The following is an 11930-nucleotide window of genomic DNA, read 5'->3' as shown; positions in this document are numbered from 1 at the left end:
ATTAAAATCAATTAACGACTCTCCACACCGTCAGATAGAAGTTAACAGTGTACTATTTATTTTCACTTGCAAGGGAGAAGTCTCTGCACACTCCTCCTTCCAGAGTATTGCAGATCTTCTCAGCCAGTTTCACAGACATCAGTGCTGATAAAGGTTGAAACCACAACATGCCGACAGTCACATACACAGTACCCAGAATGCTGTTGTGTACACAGTACCCATAATGCTGCTGAATATACTGAGCGCATTTCCATTCTTTCAGGTGACCATCTCCTCGAATGTGCGATTCAGGAACTTTCCCGTTCCCTAATGTTCCACAGTGGTTCCAGCTGCCCCTCAAGCTTGGAAATCCTGAGCTCGATCTGAAGCAGCTAGAGTTCCTCAAGACACATGAAGTGTCCTGAATATCCCAGGGAAAACATTTTTGTTAAAGATTGGTGATAATCTATTTCAAAACAACAATGCTTTTAAGGACAAAAAATGATGCATTATACACCATAATTTAACTCTTCATAATTATAGTTCTAACAAATGTCTTTTCACACTTTGGGGTCAACTGGGTTGAAAGAAATTCTTTATAATGCTGTCCAGAGAGTTGCGGATCCATAGGTGTTTTTTTTGGTCTGGATATGACATAGCATTATTTAGTCCTAATTTGAAATTCTATTTATATCTATCCATCTACTGCCTATCATACATTAAAAGTGTTCCATATAGGTTGCTAGTCACAAGTGCAAATCTACATCTTGTAGCACTTCCCTATGATGCTCTCTCTGTCATACATTTTCAATATACAGATCTGTCACATATCTGTGCAATGCCTATCAATCACATTTAAAATTGCTGGGCTGAATTTCCTCACCTGAGATGCCAGTAGTCTGGACAGGTGAGAGTTACAAAATTGGGTGGAATACGTTCTGCAAGTTTTTCTGTTTGCAGTCATTTACCTCATTGCTCCTGCTGGGACTTTCTGTGAACAAATTATCTGCCACAGCTGCCTGTATAAGAACAGTGACTACACTTTAACTTGGCTGTGAAGTACTCTGAGTTACCCTGAGCATGTGAAAGACACTGCACATGTACAAGGTTTCCTTCTTTTGCTTTCTTAAAATTTATAAACATGGTCAAAATGTCACTAAGGCAGATGGACTGGATTTGGAAGTGACAACACATTCATGGACTTTGGAGAGGAAAGGAAGCTTGGAGATGGGACGGTAGTTTGCAAGGGAAGTGGGTCGTGTTGGTATTTTGAGGAGGAGGTGATGACAGCAGATTTAGAGGAGAGAGGAATTACACCTGAAGGGAAAGAATCATTTACAATATCGGCTAACATAGGGACCAGGAGGGGAAGTTGGGTGATCAGTATTTTGTGGGAATAGTATCGAGGCAACAGGAGGTGGGTCTCATGGACAAGATGAGCTGCGAGAGGGCAGGAGGGGAGATAGGAGAGAAACTAGAGAAAGATGAAGTTAATACCCTGAAGGATTCAGGGAATGAGTAACTTTGAGCATTTTATTATTCAAAATGATTATTGACAACACAGCCAGCAGCTGACATCATCAGACTGCCCCAATCTGTGCACATGCACAGATGGGCGCCTGCTCTCTGCGCATGCGCTGCGTTTCACATTGCCAGGACTGGTTAGCGCATGCTCAGATGATGTCACCGCGTAACGTGGGCAGAGAGCAGGACTGGGGAAAGCGGGCAGAGCGTGGGGGTGGGGGAAGCGGACAGAGAACACAAGGGGTGGGGGAAGCGGAGAGGGGAAGCGGGTACCCCCACCCACTCGCTCGCTTCCTCCCCTCCTACTCGCTTCCCCCCTCCTCCACCCCCCCCCCCCCCCCAAACGCTTGCTCACTCCCTCCCTGGCCCGCTCGCTTTCCCCCTGTCCACTTCCTGCCTCCCCCCTGCTCTTCTCCCATCCCTGCCTGCAACTCACCCCCCCCCCACCCCGCCCACTCGCTTCCCCCCGCTCCCCCCACACTCGCTCACTCCCTCCCTGGCCTGCTCACTTCCCCCCCCCACCTGCTCGCTTCGCCCCCGCCCATGCCCACTTGCTTTCCCCCACCTCCCTGCCCGCCCACTTGCTTCGCCCCCCCGCCCACTCGTTCACTCGCTCGCTTGCTTCCCCCCCCGTCCGCTCACTCGCTCGCTCGCTTCCCCAACCCCCCCGATGCCTGCCCACCCGCTCGCTCACTTGCTTGCTTCCCCCCATCCTACCCACCCCACCCCACTCCCCCAATGTTCGCTCACTCCCTCCCGGCTCACTCGCTCTTTTCCTCCAGCCATTGTGTGCTGCCATGTGTTTCAATTGCCTTTGTGTGATTATTTGAGGAGCGCCATCTGTTGTCCTGGCAGCTGCCTGAACGTTGCAGGCTGTGACGTGTTAGTGGCACGGGCTGCATTGGCACATGTGCCACTGCAGCGCCACCTCGTGGTTGTGTTGTCAGCAAACACAGCCTTTATTATTTCTAGCGACAATGCAAGTATAAACGCAATGTATAAGTGAAAATAAAGCAAAAACCTTAATCATATAAGATTAAACTAAATCCCAATCCATCATGTCGAAACGAACATACAAAGAGTAGGCCACTTGTGCCTGCTCTACCATTCAGTAAGATCATGGCTGATCTGATTGTAACCTTGTCTCCACATTCCCATCTACCCCCATAACCTTTCACCCCCTTGCTTATCGAGAATCTATCTACCTCTACCTTAAAAATATTTAAAGATGTTGCTTCCACTGGCTTTTGAGGAAGAGAGTTCCAAAGACTCACCACCCTCAGAGAGAAAAAATGTCTCCTTTTCTCTGTCTTAAATAGGCGGCCCCTTGGGCTGGATTTTAAGGAGCCTTCGATGTCGGGATCCATGGCAGGGTGAGGGGGGGGGGGGGGAGGCCTGAAGATGGCCCCAATCGAGGCCCACCACACACCCCGACGCCGGCAGGCCCAAGCCTGATATTATCGGAGTCAGCGAGGCCTCATCGTGGCCATGCCTGCCGCTCGGTGACAGGACCACAATTTAAAAATTTCAATAGATTAAAATAAGTGAATGAATTAATCTCATGTGGCCCGCTGATGTCCCGCCACGATCTGGGGAAACGAGGCGCGACAATTGGTGGGGAGTGGGGGAAGGTAAGTTTATCAGTGCAGGAGGCAGGGAAATGGGGTCAAATTAGCATCATGGATGTAGGGGATGGTGGGAAGGGTTGAAATTGAAAGTTTCTGCAGTTTGAGGGGGGAAGGTCAGATGGTGAAGTTAAGTGTTTTTTGGGCGAAAGGGAAAATAATTTAATTGTTATTGGGGGGTGGGAGAGGGGCAAAATAGATGTATTTATTTATTTTAATTCCATTTCCCATTAAATATTTAAATTTCCTGGTAGGGCAGACAGCCCTTTAAATATAGTGTCAGCATTTGTGCATAGGCAGCTGACGCCATTGCCAGGGACGGACAGACCGCCCCCTCTACGTGATCGAGGCGGGTGGACGGCCTACCCTGGCTATTTAAATGAGCCACCACCCTTGGATTCACAGCAGCTCTTTCGTGTGCAGCCAGCACGGGCAGGTGCCATTTTTTTGGCCTGCTGCCAATATTAGCAGTGGGCTTATAAAATTCAGCCCCTTATTTTTAAATAGTGACCACTCAATCTAGATTCTCCATAAGGGGAAGCAACCTTTCCACATTTACCTTTACAAGACCCCTCAGGATCTGATATGTTTCAACGAAGTCGCCTCTTACTCTCCTAAACTCCAGCAGATACAAGCCTAGTGTTCCCAACCTTTCCTCGGAAGACAACCCACCCATTCCAGGTATTAGTCCAGTAAACCTTCTCTGAACTGCTTCCACTGCATTTATATCCTTCCTTAAACAAGGACACCAATACTGTACACAGTACTTCAGATGTGGTCTCACCAATGCCCTGTATAACTGAAGCATAACCTCCCAACTTTTGGTATTCAATTCCTCTCACAATAAACAATAACATTCTATTAGCTTTCCGAATTACTTGCTGAACCTCTATACTAACCTTTTGTGATTCATGCACGAGGACACCTAGATCCCTCTGCATCTCAGAGCTCTGCAATCTCTCACCATTTACAAAATATGCTTTATTATTCTTCCTGCCAAAATGGACAATTTCACATTTTCCTACATTATATTCCATTTGCCAGATCTTTGCCCACTCACTTCAGCTATCTATATCCCTTGTAGTTTCCTTATGCCCTCTTCACAACTTACTTTCCTACCTATCTTTATCTCATCAGCAAATTTAGCAACCATACCTTCGGTCCCTTCATCTAAGTCATTTATATAAATTGTAGAAAGTTGAGGCCCCAGCACTGATCTCTGTGGCAAACCACTTGTTACATCTTGCCAACCAGAAAATGACCCATTTATGCCTACTCTCTGTTTCCTGTTAGCTAACCAATCTTCGATCCATGCCAATAAGTTACCCACTACACCATGAGTTTTTATTTTGTGCCATAACCTTTGATGTGGCACCTTCTCAAATGCCTTCTGGAAATCTAAGTACAGTACATCCACTGGTTCCCCTTTATCCGCTGCACATGTTACTTCTTCATAAAAGTCCAATACTTTGGTTAAACATGATTTCCCTTTCACAAAACCATGTTGACTCTGCCTGATTACCTTGAATTTTGCAAAGTGCCCTGCGATAACGCCTTTAATAATAGGCATTGGATACTGCAAAGGCTATGGGCTCTAACAACATTCTTGCAATATTACTGAAGACCTGTGCTCCCGAAATTGCCGTGCCCCAAGTCAATCTGTTCCAGTTTAGCTACAACACTGGCAGCTACCCGGCAATGTGGAAAATGGCCCAAGTATGTCCTTTACACAAAAAGCAGGACAAATCCAATCCAGCCAATTACCACCCCATCAGTCTACTCTCAATCATCAGTAAAGTGATGGAAGGTGTTGTCAACAGTGCTATCAAGCGGCACTTGCTTAGCAATAACCTGCTCACTGATGCTCAGTTTGTGTTTCCCAGGGCCACTCAGCTCCTGACCTCATTACAGCCTTGGTTCAAACATGGACAAAAGATCTGAACTCAAGAGGTGAGGTGAGAGTGACTGCCCTTGACATCAAGGCAGCATTTGACTGAGTATGGTATCAAGGAGCCCTAACAAAACTGGAGTCAATGGGAATCAGGGGGAAAACTCTCTGCTGGTTGGAGTCATACCTATCGCAAAGGAAGATGGTTGTGGTTGTTGGAGGTCAATCATCTGAGCTCCAGGACATCACTGCAGGAGTTCCTCAGGGTAGTGTCCTAGGTCCAACCATCTTCAGCTGCTTCATCAATGACCTTCATTCAATCATAAGATCAGAAGTGGGGATGTTCGCTGATGATTGCACAATGTTCAGCACCATTCATGACTCCTCAGATACTGAAGCAGTCTGTGCAGAAATGCAACAAGACCTGGAGAATATCCAGGCTTGGGCTGATAAGTGGCAACTAACATTCGCGCCACACAAATACCAGGCAATGACCATCTCCAACAAGAGAGAATCTAACCATCTCCCTGAAGAAGCTTAACCATCCAGGGCAAAGCAACATGCTTGATTGGCACCCGATCCACAAACATTCACTCCTTCCACCACCGACACACAGTGGCAGCAGTGTATACTATCTACAAGATGCACTGCAGCAACGATTCAAGGCTCCTTAGACAGCACCTTTCAAACATGTGACCTCTACCACCTTGCAGGACAACGGCAGCAAATGATTGGGAACACCACCACCTGCCAGTTCCCTTCCAAGACACACGCCATCCTGACTTGGATCTATATCGCCGTTCCTTCACTGTCGCTGGGTCAAAAACCTGGAACTCTCTTCCTAACAGCACTGTAGGTGTACCTACCCAACATGGACTGCAGCAGTTCCAGAAGGCAGCTCACCACCAAGGTCTCAAGGGCAATTAGGGTGGGCAATAAATGCTGGCCTAGCCAGCAATGCCCACATCCCAGGAACAAATAAAATAAAGCTTCTAACATTTTCCCTTTGAGAGATGTTCAGCCAACTGGCCTGTAGTTTCCTGTTTTTTCTCCCTGCCTTTTTGAATAAAGGAGTTACATTTGCTATTTTCCAATCTCATGGAACATTCCCCGAATCTAGGGAATTTTCAATAACAAAACCAACACATCAACTATCTCACTAGCTACTTCTTTTAAGACCCTAGGGTGAAGTCCATCAGGACCCGGGGCCTTATCAGCCTGCAGCTCCAACAATTTGCTCAGTACCACTTCCCTGGTAATTGTAATTTTCTTGAGTTCCTCCCTCCCTCCCATTTCCTGATTTATAGCTATTTCAGGGATGTTACTTGTATCCTCTATGGTGAAGACTGATGTAAAATACCTGTTCAATTCAGCTGCCAGATCCTTATTTTCCCTTATTAATTCCTTAGGGTCACTTTCTATAGGACTAATGCTCACTTTGTTAACTCTTTTCTTTTTAATATATTTATAGAAACTCTTGCTATCTGTTTTTATATTTAGAGCTCGCTTTCTCTCGTATGCTAATGATATTTAAAATGTTTTATCTTCCAGATCACAGTTGGAGAAATGTTGTAATGCAACTCAAAATTTCATTGTCACACAAGTCAATACACCACTGGGAACAAATCTAAGTTACGCTACAGAACCTAAACGTATTATAAGAATTACAGAAAATATTCTTGAACTAATTGCAACGGTAAGTTGTTTGTGCTCAGTCATAATTCACGCACAAATTAGAAGACCGAGTCAAATTTCAATAAAAGGAAAAATGTTCTTCACAGGAATTATTAGTGAATATGAATCAAATATTCTCACATAAAGGTGTATTGGATAGGTTTTTAAAAAAGATTTAAATACAATAGGGAGAAGCGGGGTGGAGGTGGTGGTGATCATGGGGGCTGTTCAACTGTTTATGCCAAAAGCACCCCGGAGAGCAACATATAGAATGGAAGGAGGTTTGCATAGTATCAGTGCTATGCGTAACATCTTGAAGTCCCAGAATCAATGCAGAATAATGTTTAATGAACCTACCAAACAAGGTAGGATGATGAACTACTACCTTCCATTAATGCAGTCTTGTAAGAATGTATGACATTTATGATTGTCATGCATGCTTACTAGACATGTAATAACTATCTTAAAAGTACTTTCAGTATTTGCATGCTTACCCATTAAGAAGCAGAGTGCACTTTGCACACTGTTTTTATTTGGAATTGTTCCTTCACTTACTTCCTTGCAGGGATTTGACCCAAGGGAAAGCTCCCATCTAATGTTGATGCATGTTCATGTCACACAAGCCCCTGTGGCCTGCACGTTGACACCTGTGATTCATTGTATGTCATAATGAAAGAGAAAGAACATAGACATGAGATGGCCTCCCACTCAGTGTACATTAACCATGCATAAAGAGGAAATCCTGAAGTTCTTTAGAAGAGAGGCCAGAGAGGGTGCTGGAGATGGTGAAGTGGAGTGGGCTGTCACCAGCTCAAGACTAATTATAACCTTTTGCTACTTTTTCTACACACCTTATTCTCTCATTGATTTGCTGACAGGAAAGGATACACTCAAGCCTTTGTTATTTCTCATGAGACGAGTCTTGCAACTTGTATTCCTCTTGTGTTCTGCTACAGGGAACAGAGCCACATATAATATACCAGACATGTCAACATTTCACAGCACACACTGTCACGCACTCTCAGCAACTAGTGTAGATATGTCCACCTGGGGAAATTAGACAGTGAGGCCGAGGAATGCGCTGTACGACTCGTATAGAATGATTGAGCAAGGAAAGCTGGTGGTGGCAGAGGCAGAGAAGGAGGATTGTCTGAAGATTGTGTCCCTTCTCAGTTAATAAGCCTGGGAATCTGCACCTCATGGCACTTGTTTTAAAAGAAGGATTCTTTGAGGTTCTCTCATCAGTTCATTCTTTGTGAACTGTGCCAAGTTATTTACTGCAGAAGACACCTTGGGTGGAGGATTCCACCATCTGTACATGTGCTGCTTTGTGTGATCGTTTCTCAGCAAAGCAATCCACTATAGAGCATAAACAAAGTCAGCACTGTTTGCAGAGGAGCTCTCCATGTCAGAGAGTAATCACTGCTTCTCCCATAGGCTCTGTAGAAGCAAAAAGTTATGATATGGTTTGACAGTAAAAATCAGACTGCATTGATGCTGTGTGAGCATAAACAATTCTTGCAAATATTTGCAAACATATTTATCAGGTGGCAGGAATGTGATGTTTGTAAGTTGACCGGAACTTTTAAGGTAGCTTGGTCTTCACTTATTTGTGGAGGGTGCAGGGAAGATGCAAACAGAACTATTAATTCAATTGCTACAGATGCAAATTGAGAGCAGGTGTCCTGTATTATATCTTGCCAAATGATTATTGCTGTTGGGATTGGATTCTGGTGTGATACCGTTGCAGCCTCCTCTACAACAACTACTACTTAAATTTATATGGCGCCTTTAACATAATAAAATGTGCCAAGGCGCTTCACAGAAGTATTAGAAAACAAATTATGACATGGAGCCACAAAAGGAGATATTAGGTCAGATGACCAAAATCTTGGTCAAAGTGGTGGGTTTAATGAAATATCTGAAAGTGGAAAGTGAGGTAAAGAGGCGGACAGGTGTAGGGTTGGAAGTCCAGAACTTAGAGCCGAGGCAACTGAAGGCACGACCACCTACAGTGGAGCAATAAAAATCGGCGATGCTCAAAAAGGCAGAATTAGAGAAGCACAGATATCTTGGAGGATTGTGGGGCTGGAGGAGATTACAGAGATAGGGAGGGGTGAGGCCACGGAGGGAGAATTTTTAAATCTTGTTTGACTGGGAGTCAATGTAAGTCAGCGAACACAGGAGTGCTAAGTGAATGGAACTTGATGCGAGTTAAGACACAAACAGCAGAGCTTTGGCTGACCTCAAGTTTACAGAGAGTAGAATGTGGGAGACCAGCCAGAAGTGTGCTGGAATCGTCAGGTCTAGAGGAAAAGAAGGAATGAATGAGGGTTTCAGCAGCATATGAGCTGTGACAGGAACGAAGCCAGGTGATGTTAGGGATGTGGAAATAGGCTGTCTCAGAGATGGCATGAATGTGATGTCAGTAGCTCATCTCAGGATCAAATGTGACACCAAGGTTACGAACTGTTGCCAGTGAGAGGGTTGGAGTCAGTAGCTGGAGAACAGAGTTTGGAGCCAGGACTGAAAACCATGACTTTGGTCTTCCCAATGTTTACTTGGACGCAATTTCTGTTCATCCAGTACTCCTTTTTCTTCTTTGGCCTCCTTGTCTCGAGAGACAATGGGTAAGCGCCTGGAGGTTGTCTGTGGTTTGTGAAGCAGCGCCTGGATGGCTATAAAAGGCCTATTCGAGAGTGACAGACTCTTCCACAGGTGCTGCAGATAAAATTGGTTGTCAGGGCTGTTTCACAGTTGGCTCTCCCCTTGCGCTTCTGTCTTCGTTCCTGCCAACTGCTAAGTCTCTTTGACTCGTCACACCTTAGCCCCACCTTTATGGCTGCCCGCCAGCTCTGGCGATCGCTGGCAACTGACTCCCACGACTTGTGATCAATGTCACAGGACTTCATGTCGCGTTTGCAGACATCTTTAAAGTATATCGTCACAGAGCTCGTGACTGGTATCTAGTACTGGATGTTGCATAAGTAGTCTGATACTATAGCAACAGAGGAGGAATTAATTGTAAGAGGTGGTGGTGAGGCAGAGCTGGGTGTTGTTACAACTGAGGAGCGAGGAGTGCACCATTAATTCAATCCCACTTCTCCACGGGTCACAACAGATATTTAAATTTTCCCACTTCCCGAAACACTTAATCAGATACTCTATTTTTTCCCCAGAATAAAGCACGCTAACCAGGTTTCTTTAACTAACAACAAAATATCCTTCTATTATAAACCAAATTTTATCCAATCAGGAAGTAAACATACATGTGAATTGGAATATGAAAGCCCCTTATTTATCCTCGCCGTCACGTATACACACTAAGATACACAACTGATTAACCGGGAGAAAAAAGAGCTTTTTGTTTACAGCTGTTGCAAAGAAATAAAAGGAACAAGAAAATATCACTTAAGCTTAAAAGAAGGTATGGAAGGAAGCCCTTGGTGAGGTGTTCCAAAGGCAAATAGGCGGCTGTCAATGGAATCTTCCAAAAACAGTTCTTGCCAGGCTTTGTTGGTGAGCTGTCTGGGTAGGCTTCCAGAAGATACAGCACAGAAAGCTCCAGTCAGGCTTTACAGCAGGAAGCAGCAACAAAGATTTTCTTAGGTCTTCTAGCAGCAATATAGCAGTAAAGGTTTCTTCAAATACAGGAGGAAATAGTAAAACATGATGCAGGAATTCTTTAAAGATGCAGGGATTCTTCAAAGAGAGAAAGGCATCAGCTGCGTTCTCCTGGCAGGCATGCAGCAATTCTATTTTTCCGTTTCCTGGCCAAACCAACTAGCTTTTTAAAAGTTCAAAATGAAAGTAAAACTTTTCCAGAGGCAAGTCATGTGACATCTATAAATCCTGGTTTAGGAACACAGGAACATAGAAACATAGGAGCCAGCATAGGCCATTCAGCCCACTGAGCCTGCCCCAACATTCAATATGATCATGGCTGATTATCCATTTCAATGCCTTTTTCCCACACTATCCTCATATCCCCTTATGTCATTTGTATTTACAAATCTGTCAATCTCTGCTTTAAACATACTAAATGACTGAGCCTCCACAGCCCTCTGGGGTAGAGAATTCCAAAGATTCACAACCCTCTGAGTAAAGAAATTTCTCCTCATCTCGGTCCGAAGTGGCTTCCCCCTTTTTTTGAAATTGTGTCCCCTGGTTCTAAACTCCCCAACCAGGGGAAACATCTTAGCTGCATTGAACCTGTCTATCCCTTTAAGTATGTTGTAGGTTTCAATGAGCATACAAGCCCAGTTTCTCCAATCTTCTTCTTAGGACAGTCCCGCCATCCTAGGAACAAGTCTGGTGTATCTTTGTTGCACTCCCCCTATGGCAATAATATCCTTCTTAAGGGAAGGGGACCAAAACTGCGCACAGTACTTCAAGTGCAGTCTAACCAAGGTTCTATACAATTGAAGCAAGACTTCACGACTCCTGTACTCAAATCCTCTTGTGAAAACGGCTAACATACCTTTAGCCTTTCTAATTGCTTGCTGCACCTGCATGTCAGCTTTCAGTCACTTATTGACAAGGACACCGAGGTCCTTTTGTACATCTACACTCTCTAATCTCTTACCATTTAAGAAATACTCTGCACAACTATTCCTCCTACCAACATTATAACCTCACATTTTTCCACATTATATTTCATCTGCCACCTTCTTGCCCACTCACTAAGTCTGTCCAAATCCCCTTGAAGCCTCTTTGCATCTTCCTCACAACACATATTCCCACATAGCTTGACACTTCTTTCCAAATAGCTCTTCAAGCCAAAGCACAATCCACTGCTGGGTTCTTTGCCTCCCAGTAAATCTCATTTACATTCAGTCCAAACCTTCTTGTAACTTATTTTAAGAAAAACACGCGAAGATCAGCTTCTTCAAGTTTCCAGCATCCGTGGAATCCCTTTTTCAGTTTTAAAATATAGACTCTCAAGTTTTAACGAAAAAAATTGAAACGTTTGTAACAGTGTCATTAGTGCCCATGTGTAAACTAACAATGTGCTTTTGAATGATATCGCTGTAGGACAGCAGGTAGATGAGAAATAGGAGGGGATGAAGGACCGATCCTTGGATGACATCAGAGGTAAGGATGCAGGAGCAGGAAGAGAAGCCATTTCAAGTGATACTCTGGTTATGATTAAATAGGTAAGAATGGAACCAGGTGAGAGCAGTCCCAGCCAGCTGGATGACAGTGGAGAGGCGTTGGAAGATGGTGTGGTCAGCCGTGTC

The 11930-nt window shown here is 44.5% G+C and overlaps 1 protein-coding gene across 1 annotated transcript in view; it reads left to right on the top strand.

The window, feature by feature from the left end:
* Positions 1-1405: 1405 nt before the first annotated feature.
* LOC137380883 (alpha-2,8-sialyltransferase 8F-like) overlaps positions 1406-11930 on the top strand; it is a 35317-nt gene continuing 24792 nt past the window's right edge. Inside the window, exons 1-3 of the mRNA XM_068053291.1 lie at positions 1406-1497; positions 2359-2499; positions 6568-6712. Coding sequence (XP_067909392.1) covers positions 1406-1497; positions 2359-2499; positions 6568-6712 — 378 coding nt within the window. The remainder of the gene's footprint in view (positions 1498-2358; positions 2500-6567; positions 6713-11930) is intronic.

This window comes from Heterodontus francisci, chromosome 2, assembly GCF_036365525.1.
Source record: "Heterodontus francisci isolate sHetFra1 chromosome 2, sHetFra1.hap1, whole genome shotgun sequence".
NCBI lineage: Eukaryota > Metazoa > Chordata > Chondrichthyes > Heterodontiformes > Heterodontidae > Heterodontus > Heterodontus francisci.
Note: the sequence above shows the minus strand (reverse complement) of the source record. Positions and strands in the feature narration are given on the sequence as shown.